The 17,306-nt window shown below is 47.0% G+C and overlaps 1 protein-coding gene across 1 annotated transcript in view; it reads right to left on the bottom strand.

Annotated features, from left to right (window-relative positions):
• MAPK1 (mitogen-activated protein kinase 1) overlaps positions 1–10,741 on the bottom strand; it is a 107,503-nt gene extending 96,762 nt beyond the window's left edge. The window contains exon 1 of the mRNA XM_003905274.3: positions 10,361–10,741. Within this exon, the coding sequence (XP_003905323.1) occupies positions 10,361–10,479 (119 nt within the window). The 5' untranslated portion in view covers positions 10,480–10,741. The remainder of the gene's footprint in view (positions 1–10,360) is intronic.
• Positions 10,742–17,306: the final 6,565 nt, after the last annotated feature.

Genomic DNA, 17,306 nt, shown 5'->3' with positions numbered 1-17,306 from the left:
GTTCAGAGACGTAGGGTGCAAGAAGATTTTGTAACAGTAAAGAGGGAGGGAGGTAGCTCCGTTGGTCTATTTTCCAGTTCCTCGTTCCAACTATACCTGAAGCTTTAACTGCACTTTCTATCCTTGCAGTAACATGACAAAGGCCCCCAGATCTTAATCATAAACTTTTCATTTTTTATAATGCAGTCCCTACAAGGTAGTGTCTAAAACACTCCAGCACTCTACCCTACCTTTTACCTAGCTAGCTCTAAGTCTTCCTTCAGGTCCCAGCTTAAATACCACTTCCTCCAGGAAACCCTTCCTGACTACTCACCATATCGTAGCTTCACCTTTTATATTATCCAGTGGCACTCCACACCTCATCACACTCAGTAAATGTTATTACTGCCCTGGTGGACTGTAAACACCAAAGTGTAAGAACAACTTTTGTTCACTACTTTGTTTCTACTGCCTAGCACATAATCAGGTACATGTTTAATAATATTAAATGAATGAAAATCTGGCCGGGCGCGGTGGCTCAAGCCTGTAATCCCAGCACTTTGGGAGGCCGAGACGGGCGGATCACGAGGTCAGGAGATCGAGACCATCCTGGCTAATACGGTGAAACCCCGTCTCTACTAAAAATACAAAAAACTAGCCGGGCGAGGTGGCGGGCGCCTGTAGTCCCAGCTACTCGGGAGGCTGAGGCAGGAGAATGGCGTAAACCCGGGAGGCGGAGCTTGCAGTGAGCTGAGATCCGGCCACTGCATTCCAGCCTGGGTGACAGAGCGAGACTCCGTCTCAAAAAAAAAAAAAAAAAAAAAAAAAGAATGAAAATCAAGAAACTGGTAGAGGTAACTAGAAGGAATGGGAAGAAATCAACACTACTTCCTGATAAAAACTAAGTTGCTAGATGACAGAGCCTTTGGAGATAAAGAAAAAACAAAAACAAAAAACAAAGTTACTTTAACTCTAATCCTTTCTAGCCTCTTCTTCAGGTCTGTCTGCAATGACATAATCATTTTATACTTTAGGGCTAATCCATTCAGAAACCCAGGCTGTAGGAAGTATGTTTCTAGGTAACTCGGTATAACAGAGAAAACCTATAGTAGTTAAAAGAAAAAAAGGTCACAGGATTTGGGGTCTACATAAATCTCAATTTAGATCTCAGTTCTGCAATATACTTACTGGCTGTGAACCCGGAACGAGTTACCTGAGACCTAGTTTCCTTATGTGTAAAGTGAAAAATATAATACCTCAAAGACAAGGATGATGGTCAGGTGCCCTTTGGGAGGCCGAGGCGAGTGGATCACGAGGTCAGAAGTTCAAGACCAGCCTGGGCAACATGGTGAAAGCCCATCTCTACTAAAAACTACAAAAAAAAAAAAAAAAAAAAAATTAGCTGGGCACAGTGGCAGGTGCCTGTAATCCCAGCTACTCAAGAGGCTGAGGCAGCAGAACTGCTTCAACCTGGGGGCAGAGGTTGCAGTGAGCCAAGATTGTACCACTGCACTCCAGCCTGGGCAACAGAGTGAGACTGTCTCAAAAAAACAAGAAAAGAAAAAAGACAAGAATGAGAATGAAGCTGAAACCAGCAAGGCAGGCTTGCAACTAACATTAGTCAGTTGGTCATGGCATATACCATGCAGACACCTGCTATCCAGCTCCTACTGGCCATAGGTTCAAACCCCAGGGCCTGCCTTGAGTCTGAGAATCTGGGAGGGACCTTGGAGAGCATCTATCCTGTGGGTTACCCAACATCATTTTTAAAGCAATCAAATCCTTTTTCCAAATGGAATCTTACCCTGCTAACCCTAATAGTTACTACCTATGTGAATTGAAAATGATAATGACTGCCAGGCACAGTGGCTCATGTCTGTAATCCCAGCACTCTGGGAGGCCAAGGCGGGCAAGATCACGAGGTCAAGAGATTGAGACCATCCTGGCTAACACTGTGAAACCCCTTCTCTACTAAAAATACAAAAATTAGCCCAACGTGGTGGCACGCGCCTGTTGTCTCAGCTACTCAGGAGGCTGAGGCAGGAGAAATCACTTGAACCCGGGAGGCAGAGGTTGCAGTGAGCTGAGATCGTGCCACTGCACCTCAGCCTGGGTGACAGAGCGAGTCTATGTCTCAAAAAAAAAAAAAGGAAAATGATAATGACTAAAAGGAAATTAAGAAAAAGAAAAAAGACTAAGGACAGAGGAAGAAAGAAGGGAAAGGGGAGGGGAAGGAGGTAGATAAAAGAAGAGCAAAGAATGGAAAAAACAGGGATTAGGGGAGAGGATGCTGTATGTGAAGTTTCCCTACTTGGGATGAGGCCTGAAGCCCCTAAAAGAAGAGAATGTTTGAAAACCACAGACAGAGCCCAATCCTTTCATTTTATAGCTGGGGAAATAGAAACACATAAATTTTGTTCAGCTGCCTATAGCTTTCTCCGCCTGTGGTTCTGCTCAGTTTCCAGAAAGCCTGGGTAGGGTCTGAATCCTCCTGGAATCTCCCCTCCTCCTTCTGGTATGGTGTGGGCCATTTCAAAGCTCAGGTGGGTGGCCTTTCCTAGAGGGAGCAGAGGCAGTGCAGCTACTGGATGAGCTGCTAAGCACCTCTCGGTGTGGGAGCCTCAAGAAGTGAAAGAAAAGAAGCAAAGTTAAAGGGGAGCAAAAAGCATCTCAGGATTAGGCAAGAGGGTGGGTGGAGTAGGCTGGAGGCAAGGAGCTCTGGATGTTTGTTGGGGAATCAGGTGTTTTTCAATCAATAGGTATTTAAATTGTGAGCAAGGTGAGGAATAAATTACATATAGCTTTTGGGAAAAGTCAACTTGAATTTATACAAATCAGATTATGGGAATGGTGTAATGGTTATAGCTAACTACCAGGAATACATCATTAAGGATACTATTAATATAAAAATCAATTTTGTTTTGAGTTATCCTTTTACTCTAAACTCTGCTCAGAAACACTAGATTCTTCTGTTACTTACGTAAGCCGCTCTCTTTGCATCTTTGAGCTCCAAAAGTGTACAAGAGACTTCTTGATTAAATGGCAAGTAAACAATGAGCAAGCAAAACTAAGAATCTCAATCAAGATCTCTGTTTCCAGGTCTAGAGCTTTTATAGGTATGTTATTGCTGTTCCTGCCTTTCAAACAGCTGGTACAAACAGCCAGCAGAGATCCATGAAGAGAGTGCATTAACAAGAAGCAACAAGGCAAAGTTCACAGAGACGAGCTTTAGAGAAAAGCAGGACTTAAATAGGGCCTGATGTTTCTTGGGGCGGGCTGGGGTGATGTAGTATGGGCATCTTGGCAGGATGATTCTCCAGTGGAGGGAGTGTACCATGCAATCCAGATCATTTAGCATGTCTGCCCCTGACATGCCTACTGAAGGCCAATAACACCCCCTAATCAACGTGACAACACAACAAAAAGCCCCCCCACCAATACATTTCCAAATGCCTCTGTAGCAGGGAGGTAAAATCACCCCCACTGAATACCACAAGATAAAGTAGGCACAATGCAGCCAGGTGCGATGGCTCACGCCTGTAATCCCAGTACTTTGGGAGGCTGAGGCGGGTGGATCACCTGAGGTCAGAAGTTTGAGACCAGCCCGGCTGACATGGGGAAATCCTCTCTCTACTAAAAATACAAAAATTAGCCAGGCGTGGTAGCACATGCCTGTAATCCCAGCTACTCAGGAGGCTGAGGCTGAATTGCTTGAACCCAGGAGGCGAGGATGCAGTAAGCCTCCAAGCAAAACTTCATCTCAAAAAAAAAAAAAAAAAAAAGTAGGAACAATGGGCAGAAAGCATAAGAGACAAAGTGGGGGTGGAACTGGCAGAAAGAGGGACATCCTTTAATGACTCTGTCACCTACAAGATCAAGTCCAAAGTCCTTAGCAAATAATGCCCTTCAGGATTTGGCCTTGCCTACCCTCAGCTTTGTTAACTCCCACCTTCTTACTAAGGCACCCTAGACTCCAGCCATCCCAAGAAATTTGTGGCTTTCCTGACCTGATGCACTGTGTTCATGCTCTTTACATGCACACTTCACTTTGCCTAGAATGCACTTCTCAAGGCAAACTCCTACTCACACATCAACACTTAGGTCAGAAGTCTGGGAAGCCATAGCAAGACAGCCCCAAGTCACTCTGCTCTTCTTTTTCTCTCAGCACTTCACAAACTCCTGGACAGCACTGGTATCTTTTCTGTATTATTCCCTAATTCCATCCCATTATTTGGATGAAGAGTTCAATAAACATTTTCTGAGTAAATAACTCTGCATGAAAGGTTTTATTTATTTTTTATTTTTTTTTATTTTTTTTTGAGACGGAGTCTCGCTCTGTGGCCCAGGCTGGAGTGCAGTGGCCGGATCTCAGCTCACTGCAAGCTCCGCCTCCCGGGTTTACGCCATTCTCCTGCCTCAGCCTCTCGAGTAGCTGGGACTACAGGCGCCCGCCACCTCGCCCGGCTAGTTTTTTGTACTTTTTAGTAGAGACGGGGTTTCACCATGTTAGCCAGGATGGTCTCGATCTCCTGACCTCGTGATCCGCCCGTCTCGGCCTCCCAAAGTGCTGGGATTACAGGCTTGAGCCACCGCGCCCAGCCTGAAAGGTTTTAAACGCTAAAAAGTGATACAAGCAAAAGCAGACAACAGATACTTCTTGTTACTGAAATAATCTATTTTCTCAACTCTCATCTTTGGTGGAGCATTACTTAGGAACCAGACAAACTGGGGTTGCTTCATCACTTCCTAGCTGTGTGTCACTGGGCAAGTTAACTAACCTCTGTGTGCCTCAAGTTTCTTCACTTGTGGGGTAAAAAACAAACATAAGTTACCACTTTTGCTGCATGGTTATATGGCTTAGCCTTAACGTATGTAAAATACAAAACAGAGTGCTGAATACGTGGTAGTTCTACTAGTCTGCTATAATCACAATAACCTTAACAAGACAAGAAATTCTGCCATCCGGAATGTGATCACAGTGAAATTTTAGTTGAAACCATCCCCTCTTTTTTTCTTTTATTCATTCAGCTTTCCCAAGTTGAACATCATCACTTTAAAAAAAAGAAAAAGAGGCCAGGCACAGTGGTTCACACTGTAATCCCAGCACTTTGGGAGGCTGAGGCAGGGTGATCACCTGAGGTCAGGAGTTTGAGACCAGCCTGGCCAACATGGCGACACCCCGTCTCTACTAAAAATACAAAAATTAGCCGGGTGTGGTGGCACACAACTGTAATCCCAGCTACTTGGGAGGCTGAGGCAAGAGAATCACTTGAATCCAGGACGCAGAGATTGCAGTGAGCCAAGATTATGCCACTGCATTCCAGTCTGGGAGACTCTGAACAAGAACAAGACTCAGAACAAGACTCTGTCTCAAAAAAAAAAAAAAAAAAAAGGGCTGAAAGTCAACAAATATGACTTGTCAGCTGCATTGTTTCCCTTCTATAGTATTCAATACCAATCCCTTAATGAGTACCATCTCCCTTGGCTACTTTCATAATGTGCACTCCCAGTTCTTTGGTCTCTCTGGCCACATTTCCTCTGTCCTCTTCCATAAGTTGCCCTTTATTGACATAGTAAAGGCAGGCACTCCTTTGGCTTAGTTCTCAGATGTTTTATCTACTCTCAAGGCTTCAATTAACATCTCTATGGAGATGACCCCATGAGCTCTCTTGTCGCATTCAGAAACAGTATTTCAAACTCAATTTATCCAAAATAGACACTTGCTATATTAGTCTTAAGATGATCAAGCATACTAAGAGTGTTTCAATCTCTCCTCTCCTTCCTCCCTGTCTACACTGTTCTCTTATACATCTGACCAGTCATCAGCTTCCTCTTCCTTTGCCAGAGTTACCTGGTTGGTCCTTCTGTTCTACTTCAGTGGTTCGTAATGTTTCTGGGATAATGGACTCTTTTGAAAAAATCTATCAAATGCTATGTATTTTTTACCAAAAAGATAAATATAGAAAACATGATTGCAATCTCACCTAACCAATGACCCAAATAAGAATCTGTGCTTGCCGGGCACGGTGGCTCACGCTTGTAATCCCAGCACTTTGGGAGGCCGAGACGGGCGGATCAGGAGGTCAGGAGATCGAGACCATCCTGGCTAACACGGTGAAACCCCGTCTCTACTAAAAATGCAAAAAATTAGCTGGGCGTGGTGGCAGGCACCTGTAGTCCCAGCTACTTGGGAGGCTGAGGCAGGAGAATGGCGTGAACCCGGGAGGCGGAGCCTGCAGTGAGTGAGATCACGCCACTGCACTCCAGCCTGGGAGACAGAGCGAGACTCCGTCTCAACAACAACAACAACAACAACAACAACAACAATCTGTGCTCATCCACTTAAGATTTTAACTACTATTTACACTAATTTTCATCTTCAGTTCCTGCTCCCCTCTTACAAATTTTAAGATGGCTTCTGGATATAGCCTGAACGGCCTACAGGCATTACAAACTTAACCCGTTCAAACCAGAACTATTTCTCCCTGCCAAATCTGCTCTGCCTAACAGTACTCCTTTACTTGGATAATGGCACCACCATCTCCCAGGCTCCCAACCCAGAAGCCTCAGAATGAACAACCGCCCAGAGCCACTCAACCCGCAAGCCTTGCTCTATCTCAGAAATTCCTCCAATCCAAATCCCACCTCTCTTGGTCTCTTACCCTTTAAGGTCTCATCATCGTTTGATTCCACCCATACTTGCCATGATTAAAAACTTTTTCTACCACTCTTCCCACAAGGGTCCCTGTTACTATTTCTGTCAATACAAAGCTCTTCACCTCCACCTGCCACCTTTCACTGCCACTTTATTACTGCACCTCTAGGTGGTTACACTTTCCTAATTTATTTCCCCACTCCAGTTCTTCTTCCTTCATTCCCACTAGCGTTGATTCGTCTTCCCAAAAAATTTCAAAATTGACCATGTATGACTGCCTCTTTCAAAACAAGGCCAGGCGCGGTGGCTCACGCCTATAATCACAGCACTCTGGGAGGCTGAGGTCAGGGGGAATCACTTGAGGTCAGGAGTTCGAGACCATCTTGGCCAACATGGCAAAACCCCGTCTCTACAAAAATACAAAAAAATTAGCTGAGCGTGGTGGCACGCGCCTGTAGTTCCAGCTACTCAGGAGGCTGAAGCAGGAGAATCGCTTGAACCTAGGAGGCAGACGTTGCAGAGAGCCGAGATCATGCCACTGCACCCCAGCCTGGGCGACAGGGCAAGGCTCCATCTCAAAAAAAAAAAAAAAAATTAAATAAACAAATAAAAAGATGCTTCCTCCACTGAACAAATATACAGTAAAACTTACTTTTGCCTTTGGAGTCCTCTACAGTTTGCCACCTAAGTACATTTCCAGGATTAGATTCCACAGCTCAAGCTGTCACTTGCTCCTATTATCTGCACATCAAAATCACACCCACTCTTAAAGGCCCAACTCAAACCCCACTCTTCATCTTTACATCCTCTACATAATGATTAGGAAAGGGCTCTAAACAAAATAGTCACAATTCCTAATGAATTGATAAGGAAATGGAGGGGGATAAATCTAAAAAATGGCTAAAAATCCATAAATCCTTCTGGAAACATTTTTTAAAAGATCACTATTCAAATATTAGTGAATATTTCAACAAGCCCTCCATAAACCCAGCACTGTTAGCCAACATTTATTAAATGCTAATAACGTGCAATGGAGAAGGTTAACAGCAGGGTATGTCATCAACCTGATAAAAGGCTATAATCTGGATCTAGGATTCAAATTCCAATTATATTTGTATTTCACTTAGGAAAGGAAAATCACAAAAAGAGGACTTAGCATTTCAAATGGAGAGTCAGATGGTCAAATAAGCCTACAGCAGTGACAGAAGTGGTTCCCACATCTAAACAACTTCAGACTAGTAAAAACCTTATCAGACAGGAGAAATCTTATCAGATGGGGGTATCTTTTCAATTGACATGTCCTAAACGTAAAAGACTTTTTTCAGTCCACATTTTAGATAAGCTAATCTTGTTAAAAGGGCCAAAGGATGTGATGGGAAATTCTGAGCCTCTCATAATGAGACATGTTCACTGGCACGCTTCCCAGTGAGTGCAACAGCAATGAGATGTATGGTGGAGAAATAATGCTACTGGCAATACTTTCTCTTCATTACTTTTCAGGGCCTTATTTCTTTTAGGCTCGACCTAATTTAAATTCTCTCTTGGCTCCTAAGCCTGTGAGTTCATATTAATTTTCACAGTTGTATTCAGCATTTTGCTCCTAAAGAAAGTGAAAACATTAAAGATTCAGTTAAAGTCTATTTTAAAAGAATTTTAACTAATCTTTCTATCTAGCTACCTTACTTGGTAAAACATGCCTTCTATGGCATTTCTAAAATTATGATGATTGAAATTTGAATACATTTCTGAAACAGACTTGTATTTACTTTGTAACAGTAAGATACAGAAAATTCTGCAAGTATTAATTACACTAAGGAACGCAGAGTGTTTTCCTAAAGACAGCTTAAAAGAGCTGCAGTGTGTCTAGTAGAATCTCAGTCTACAATCTTAATAACTCTAGTTCTATGACCTCAGGAATTGGCTTCACCTCGAAACACTTTCTCACCTGAAAAAAGGAATAACACCATCTTCCTCCCTCAATGTGGCTGTTCAAATAAAATGAAATAATATATGTAGCACAGTACCTGCCACGAAGTGCTCAATAAATTATTAGTTTACTTCCTTCAGTCAACACAAAAGACACATTCACAAGATTCAGATTTAAGGAAATCTATTTCCACAAGTCCTCACCAGCACAAAATGCTACCGCTAGTTTGCTTTAAAAAAAAACAATACGGGCCGGGCGCGGTGGCTCAAGCCTGTAATCCCAGCACTTTGGGAGGCCGAGGCGGGTGGATCACGAGGTCAGGAGATCGAGACCATCCTGGCTAACATGGTGAAACCCCGTCTCTACTAAAAAATACAAAAAACTAGCCGGGCGTGGTGGCGGGCGCCTGTAGTCCCAGCTACTCGGAGGCTGAGGCGGGAGAATGGCGTGAACCCGGGAGGCGGAGCTTGCAGTGAGCCGAGATCGCGCCACTGCACTCCAGCCTGGGCGACACAGCGAGACTCCGTCTCAAAAAAACAAAAAAAACAAAAAAAACAAAAAAAAAAAACCAATACGGTCAGCGGGGCGTGGTGGCTCACGCCTGTAATCCCAGCACTTTGGGAGGCCGAGGCGGGCGGATCACTAGATCAATAGATTGAGACCATCCGGGTCAACATGGTGACACCCTGTCTCTACTAAAAAATACAAAAATTAGCCGGGCGTGGTGGCGCGCGCCTGTAGTCTCAGCTACTAGGGAGGCTGAGGCAAGAGAATCGCTTGAACCTAGGAGGCGGAGGTTGAAGTGAACAGAGATCGCGCCACTGCACTTGAGCCTGGGCAACAGAGCGAGACCCCGTCTCAAAAAAAAGAGAAAAAGAAAAACCGTCACTATCATTTCACTTTTCTAAGGGACCTGAATCAAGATGAGGGAGTCTACACGTGATTCTGCAATAACTCCATTAAGGCTGCATACATAATGACCACTAATTCATTAACAGGAGTCCATAGCAATTGGGCTAAAACATCTGGGAGCATTTATGCTGGTAAAAGAGCTCACTTGGGAGCTAAAAAAAAAGTCAAATTAGGCCCAACTCTAAATGGATCTTTAATAAATGAAGAGAGTAATGTTGGTTTATCCTTCCTGAAACGCTAGCAGTACGATATTAAAATCCACTTGAAAGTACAAACTTCAAGACGGAAATACTCCGCCAACACTGGTGTCAGTAATCCATTTTAGAAAGCCTGCGCGGAGACCACCATTAGCACCGCTGAGGACAGTTAATGAAAGCCGTTGGCTGCAAACAGAGGCGAGGAGAGAAAAATTATTTCGGTGTTCTGCACACACACGGAGGCGAACCGCTTTCAGGACCTCAGCAGCCACCGCCGCCAACACCGACAAGCATCTGATGGAATTCCCGGTTTTACAATCGAAAGTCCAAAAGAAGGCCATGATACTAGCAAATTGGGGGGTGGAGGCGCTTCCGTTGCCTTCCCGAGGGTCCAGACTTTAAAGGCGGCGCTGCGCCCTGGGCCGAGGGTGCACTAGTCCCGGCCTCCGCCCCCCGCCCCCCACGCTGCGCCCCTTCCCGAGCGACCGCCGGCCCGGGAAGCGCGAGAGCAACAACACCTAAACCTCAACCGGCCCAGGGCCCCGCCCGAGCCCTGGCGCGCGGACCGCAGTGAAGTCCGGGTTCGAGGTCGCCGCGGCGCCTGAGGCCGAGGCGCCGGCGAGGCCGAGGCTGCGTCCGCTGCGGCCCCGGGCGGCGGGGGGCCGGGCGTGGCCGGGCGCGGACACTCACCACACCATGCCGTAGGCACCCTCGCCGATGTACGAGAGGTTGGTGTAGCGCGGTCCCACGTCGAACACCTGCCCGCGGACCATCTCCGGGCCCGCGCCCGCCGCCGCCGCCGCCGCCATGTTGGCTGCCGGGCCGCCGCCGCCTCCGCCGCGCTGAGCTCGACGCTCGGCGGCCGCCGCTCAGCTTCTATCGCCCCTCCTGAAGGGACTGCGCCGCCGCCGGTGCAGCCGCCGCCGCTGACTGGGAGGAGGAAAGAAGACGCCGTGTGGCAGACCTGAAGAGCCCACAACCACTCGGACCGACTGCCTGCCTGCCTGCCTGCCAGACTGACGGGCGGGCCGGCGGGCGGGCGGAGGGAGGGGCGCGCGCCGAGAAGGGTGCCCGGGCGGGGCCAAGCAGCGTGCATGCGGATTGGTTCCTAGCGGCTGGGGGCGGGGCCGCGCGGCCCGGCGGAAGCGGCGGGCTCCGGGAGGGGCACTGCGCGGCGTTGACTAAGGGGGCACCACCGGGCGCGGTCACGTGCGTTCGCGGGGGCGTCGGCGCGGGACTTGTCTCTTCAGACACCCAAGGAGACAGACGTGGGGCAGAACCCACGGGGCTGAAGTGAGAGATGGCAGGGGCCCGGGCGAGCACCCGAGGAAGTACCGAACAGAGCCAGCGAGGGACAAGGGGCTGTGCTTGAGGCCCGACGACGCGCCATAGCCCGGCCGCGCCACAGCTCAGGCCTCTGCGAATCCGTGGTCCACACGCTGATAAACTTAAGAGGCCTTGGCACTAGGGCAGAAACCGAAAGGCATGACCCCAGACCGAGAAAGATATTTGCATACTGAGAAAGTGTGAAACACAATTGTTGAGATTAAAAGGAGACACTGAGAGGATACGCGAATCAGGTTGGTTCAGATGTTTGTTGAGCACACTCCATGTTCCTGGGAGTTACTTTTTAGAGAGAGGAGACAGACAAATACGTGTAATACTCAAGTTGTGATAAGTACGATGAAGAAGTACAGAGCAGAAGGGAGGGTGCGATGTCTCACGCCTGTCACTTTGGGAGGCCAAGGCGGGCGGATCACTTGAGATCAGGAGTTTGAGACCAGGTCTCTACTGAAAATACAAAAATTAAGTCCGGGCGAGGTGGCTCATGCCTGTAATCCCAGCACTTTGGGAAACTGAGGCGGGCGGATCACGAGATCAGGAGTTCAAAACCAGCATGGCCAACATGGTAAAACCCCGTCTCTACTAAAAATATAAAATTTAACCGGGCGCGGTGGCGGGCGCCTGTTATCCCAGTTACTTGGGAGGCTGAGACAGGAGGATGGCTTGAACACGGGAGGCGGAGGTTGCAGTGAGCCGAGATCGCCTCACTGCACTTCAGCCTGGGCGACAGAGCAAGACTCCGTCTCGAAAACAAAATAATAATAATACAAAAATTAGCTTGGCGTGGTGGTGGGTGCCTGTAATCCCAGCTACACGGGAGGCTGAGGCAGGAGAATTGCTTGAACCCGGGAGGAGGAGGTTGCGGTGAGCCGCGCCACTGCACTCCAGGCTGGGCAACAGAGCAAGACTCCGTCTCCAAAAAAAAAAAAAAAAAAAAAGGAAAGAAAAGAAGAAATACAAAGCAGAGAGTAAGGGATTAGGGGTCAGTGGGTCGAAACACATGAGAGATACGTTTGCGTTCGGAAACAGACCCAGATTGATACAGATGGGCAGAAATATTGACAGAGCAGGTACTGAAATAGAAATGCAAAGATGAAGTCACTAAAACCAAAACATTGAGATTTAGAGATAAAGAGACAGACACACCAGACCCAGAAACAGTCACAAACAACAGAGGTTGAAAAAATAAAAATTAGAGTCCTGAAGCAGGCGGATACCAAGGAAAGCTAAGACGAGACAATGACCCAGCCACTGCTTCTGAACCACTTCCCCTGCCATCTTTGGAGGGAGAAGGAAGAGCGGCTGACCCTATATCCTCACTTCCAAGTTTAAAACCATCAACTCTTGACTTCTAGACATCAACAAAGATCAATTAGTCAATCTCAAAGGAGAATAGACAAAGTTTTTTGTTTGTTTAACTCTCTGATGGAAGCTGGTGTGGTGGCTCACACCTGTAATCCCAACTTGGACCCAAGAATTCAAGGCTAGCCTGGACAACAGAGCAATACCCTGTCTCTAAAACAGAGAAACAAACAAACAAAAAATCCTGTGGGGGAAAAAGGATGTGACACATGAGAAAAGGAATAAACTGCTGCAGCCAAAATTTACTCCTTCACAATATATTTAGCCCATGAAGCAGGACCCAATTTTAGAAAATACCTAATTCTTATTCTCAGAAGAGGACATTGCATATTTTTTTAAAAAACAGGCCAAGATAAATGGAGTACCATGAAATTAAAACCACAATAACCGGCCAGGCACGGTGGTTCACGCCTGTAATCCCAACACTTTGGGAGGCCGAGGAGGGCAGATTGCCTGAGCTCAGGAGTTGGGGACCAACGTAGGCAACACGGTGTAAACCTATCTCTACTGAAATACAAAAAATTAGCTAGGCGTGCCAGTGCGCCTGTAGTCCCAGCTACTCGGGAGGCTGAGGCAATAGAATTGCTTGAACCCGGGAGGCAGAGGTTGCAGTGAGCCGAGATTGCGCCACTGAACTCTAGCCTGGGCCACAGAGTAAGACTCCATCTCAAAAAAAAAAAAAGTAGACTCGATGTGGAAGAGTACATCAGCAATAGAGAAGATAAACATGAGAAAATTTTCAAGAATATGGAACAAAGTGATGCAATTCTGTAAGAGAAGATAATGGGGATGGACAGCATCTAGGGATTCTAACTCTAGGCATCCCCACGGGAAGACAGAGCAAATCGGTTAGAGTGAATAATCAAAATTACAATTGGAGAAAAGTTTCCTTAGATTGCAAAAAGATCTGAGGTGGAGGTGGAAATAGAGTGGGTTCACTGAGATTGAGAAAAATTAATAAGAAACCAACAACAACACATAATCTGGGAAAACTGTTAAGTTTCAAGGACAAAGAACAAACACTAATAGACCCAATTAGGGAAAAAATGTTATTTATCAAAGAGCTGGCCAGCGGGCATGGTGGCTCACGCTTGTAATCCCAGCACTTTGGGAGGCCAGGGTGGGCGGATCATGAGGTTAGGAGTTCTAGACCAGCCTGACCAACATGACGAAACCCCGTCTCTTCTAAAAATACAAAAAGTAGCTGGGTGTGGTGGTGTGCACCTGTAATCCCAGCTACTTGGGAGGCTGAGGCAGGAGAATTGCTTGAATCTAGGAGGTGGAGGTTGTAGTGAGCTGAGATCATGCCACTGCACTCCAACCTGGACAATGGAGTGAGACTCCGTCTCCGGGCGGGGGAGAAAAAAAAAAAGATGGCTGGGTGAGGTGGCTCACGCCTGTAATCCCAGCACTTTGGGAGGCTGAGGCGGGTGGATCACCTGAGGTCAGGAGTTTGAGACCAGCCTGGCCAACGTGGTAAAACCCTGTCTCTACTAAAAATACAAAAATTAGCCAGGCATGGTGGCTGGCACCTGTAATCCTAGCTACTTGGGAGGCTGAGGCAGGAGAATCACTTGAACCCGGGAGGCACAGGTTGCAGTGAGCTGAGATTGCGCCATTGCACTCCAGCCTGGGTAACAAGAACGAGACTCCATTTCAAAAAAAAGCTAAAAACTGGCTTTATTCAGATTTCCCCTCTGCAACACTTAAAAGCCAAAGGAAAATGGAACAAGATTGATAACACTTTGAAAGGGTAGGTTTTGACCCTTCATAGATTCATAGATGGTGATAAGAACGAGACTCCATCTCAGGGAAAAAAAAAAAAATGCTAAAAACTGTCTTTCTTCGGATTTCTCCTCTGCAACACTTAAAAGACAAAGGAAAATAGAACAAGATTGACACCACTTGGAAGGGGTAGATTTTGATCCTTCATAGATGATTTCATTCACTCCAGTGCCTTAATTCCTCCTAGATCTTTTTTTTTTTTTTTTTTTTTAATTATATATAAAAGCAGACGGGGGCTGGGCGCAGTGGCCCACGCCTGTGATTCAGTACTTTGGGAGACCAAGGTATGCGGATTACCTGAGGTCAGGAGTTTGAGACCAGCCTGGCCAACATGACGAAACCCTGCTTCTACTAAAAATACAGAAAAATTAGTTGGGCGTGGTGGCTCATACCTGTAATCCCAGCTACTCAGGAGGCTGAGGCAGGAGAATCTCTTGAACCCAGGAGGTGGTGGTTGCAGTGAGCCGAGATTGCATCACTGCACTCCAGCCTGAGTAACAGAGTGAGACTCCATCTCAAAAAAAAAATAATAATAAATAAAATTAAAAAAAGAGAGAGAGAGACGGGGTCTCACTTGTTGCCCAGGCTGGTTTTGAACTCCTGGCCTCAAACAATTCTCCTACTTCAGCCTCCCAAGTAACTGGGACTATTGGTATGCACCTCCTTCCTCCCAGATCCTTTTTTTTTTCTTCTCTTTTTTTTTTTTTTTTTTTTTTTTTTGAGACGGAGTCTCGCGCTGTGTCACCCAGGCTGGAGTGCAGTGGCGCGATCTCGGCTCACTGCAAGCTCCGCCTCCCAGGTTCAGGCCATTCTCCTGCCTCAGCCTCCGAGTAGCTGGGACTACAGGCGCCCGCCACCACGCCCGGCTAGTTTTTTGTATTTTTAGTAGAGACGGGGTTTCACCATGTTAGCCAGGATGGTCTCGATCTCCTGACCTCGTGATCCACCCGCCTCGGCCTCCCAAAGTGCTGGGATTACAGGCTTGAGCCACCGCGCCCGGCTTTTTTCTTCTCTTTTTGAGACAGAATCTCACTCTGTTTTTCAGGCTGGAGTGCCGTGGCACAATCTCGGCTCATTGCAACCTCCACCTCCCAGGTTCAAGCAATTTTTGTGCCTCAGCCTCCCGAGTAACTGGGATTACAGGCATGCGCCACCACGCCTGGCTAATTTTTTTTTTTGTAGTTTTAATAGAGGCAGGGTTTCACCATATTGGCCAGGCTGGTCTCAAACTCCTGACCTCGTGATCTGCCCACCTCGGCCTCCCAAAGTGCTAAGAATACAGGTATGAGCCACCGTGTCCCGCACCTCTCAGATCTTTATTGCTCAGAAGATCTCTCCTGAATTCCAGGTCAGCATGTCCACCTGCACACAGGACGGCTCCATATGACATCCTACAGGTGTTTCAGCGCCACAAATTTAAACTGCCATTGGTTAACTGCATGAGTTCTGTGCTGAGACTGAATCTTGGCTGCTCTACTTACTAGCTGTGTGACCTTGTCCTCATTTTCCTCAGACTTAAAATGGGATCACAGTAGTGCCTACCTCACGTAAGTCTGTTGGACAGAGTACATAAAACAACATATGTGAAGAGCCTGACACATATTATGTTATGTACCCACTAAATGTTATCTGTTATCTACCTCACCTAAACCTGTTCTTTATCTTGTATCTGTGGATAGCATCACCTTCACCCAGACACTTAAGCTGGAGATTTCACTATAATCTTTAACAACACATTTTACCTCAAGCCTTACCCCATACCCCATCCAATCAATTATGAACTATAAATTCTGTTTCTTTAATAGTTAAGAAATCTTTGCTACCTAAAGTGTGGTCTCCAGGCCAGGTGTGGTAGCTCATGTGTGTAATCCCAGCACTTTGGGAGGCTGAGGCAGAAGGATTGTTTAAGCTCAGGTGTTTGAGACTGGGCAACATAGGGAGACCCCATCTCTACATAAAATTTTACAACTAGCCAGGTGTGGCCGGGCATGGTGGCTCACATCTATAATCCCGGCACTTTGGGAGGCTGAGATGAGGTGGCTCGCTTGAGGTCAGGAGTTTGAGACCAGCCTGACCAACATGGTGAAACCCTGCCTGTACTAAAAACACAAAAATTAGCTGAGTGTGGTGGTGGGCACCTGTAATTCCAGCTACTCAGGAGGCTGAGGCAGGTGAATCGCTTGAACCCGAGAGGCGGAGTTTGCAGTGAGCCAAGATCATGCCATTGCACTCCAGGCTGGGTGACAAGGGCGAAACTCTGTCTCAAAAAAAAAAAAAAAAAAAACAAATACACCTGTAATCCCAACACTCTGGGAGGCCGAGACAGGCGGATCACAAGGTCAGGAGATCGAGACTATCCTGGCTAACAAGATGAAACACCGTCTCTACTAAAAATACAAAAAATTAGCCAGGCATGGTGGTGGGCACCTGTAGTCCCAGCTACTGGGGAGGCTGAGGCAGGAGAATGGCGTGAACCAGGGAGGCGGAGCTTGCAGTGAGCCGAGATAGTGCCACTGCACTCCAGCCTAGGCGACAGAGCGAGACTCCTTCTCAAAAAAAAAAAACCACAAAAAACAAATACAAAAATTTGCCAGGCATGGTGGCAGACCCCTGTAATCCCAGCTACTTAGGAGGCTGAGGCACAAGAATAGATTGAACCCAGGAGAGGCGGAGGTTGCAATGAGCCAACATTGTGCCACTGCACTCCAGCTTAGGCGACAGAACAAAACTCCATCTCAAAAAACAAACAAAAAACTAGCCAGGTGTAGTGGCACTCACCCATGGTCCCAGCTACTCAGGAGGCCGAGATGGGAGGATCAACTTAGCTGGGAGGTCGAGTCTGCAATGAATTATGATTGCACCACTGCATTCCAGCCTTGTCGAAAGAGCAAGACATCGACAGACATCAAAAAAAGTATGTCTCGGCCGGGCGCAGTGGCTCACGCCTGTAATCCCAGCACTTTGGGAGGCCGAGGAGGGCGGATCACAAGGTCAGGAGATCGAGACCATCCTGGCTAACATGGTGAAACCTCGTCTCCACTAAAAATACAAAAAAAAATTAGCTGGGCGTGGTGGCGGGCACCTGTAGTCCCTGCTACTCGGGAGGCTGAGGCAGGAGAATGGCATGAACCCGGGAGGCGGAGCT

The sequence above is a fragment of the Papio anubis genome, chromosome 16 (genome assembly GCF_008728515.1).
Source record: "Papio anubis isolate 15944 chromosome 16, Panubis1.0, whole genome shotgun sequence".
Lineage (NCBI taxonomy): Eukaryota > Metazoa > Chordata > Mammalia > Primates > Cercopithecidae > Papio > Papio anubis.
The sequence above is the reverse complement of the archived record's forward strand: the minus strand, read 5'-3'. Positions and strand labels throughout refer to the sequence as shown.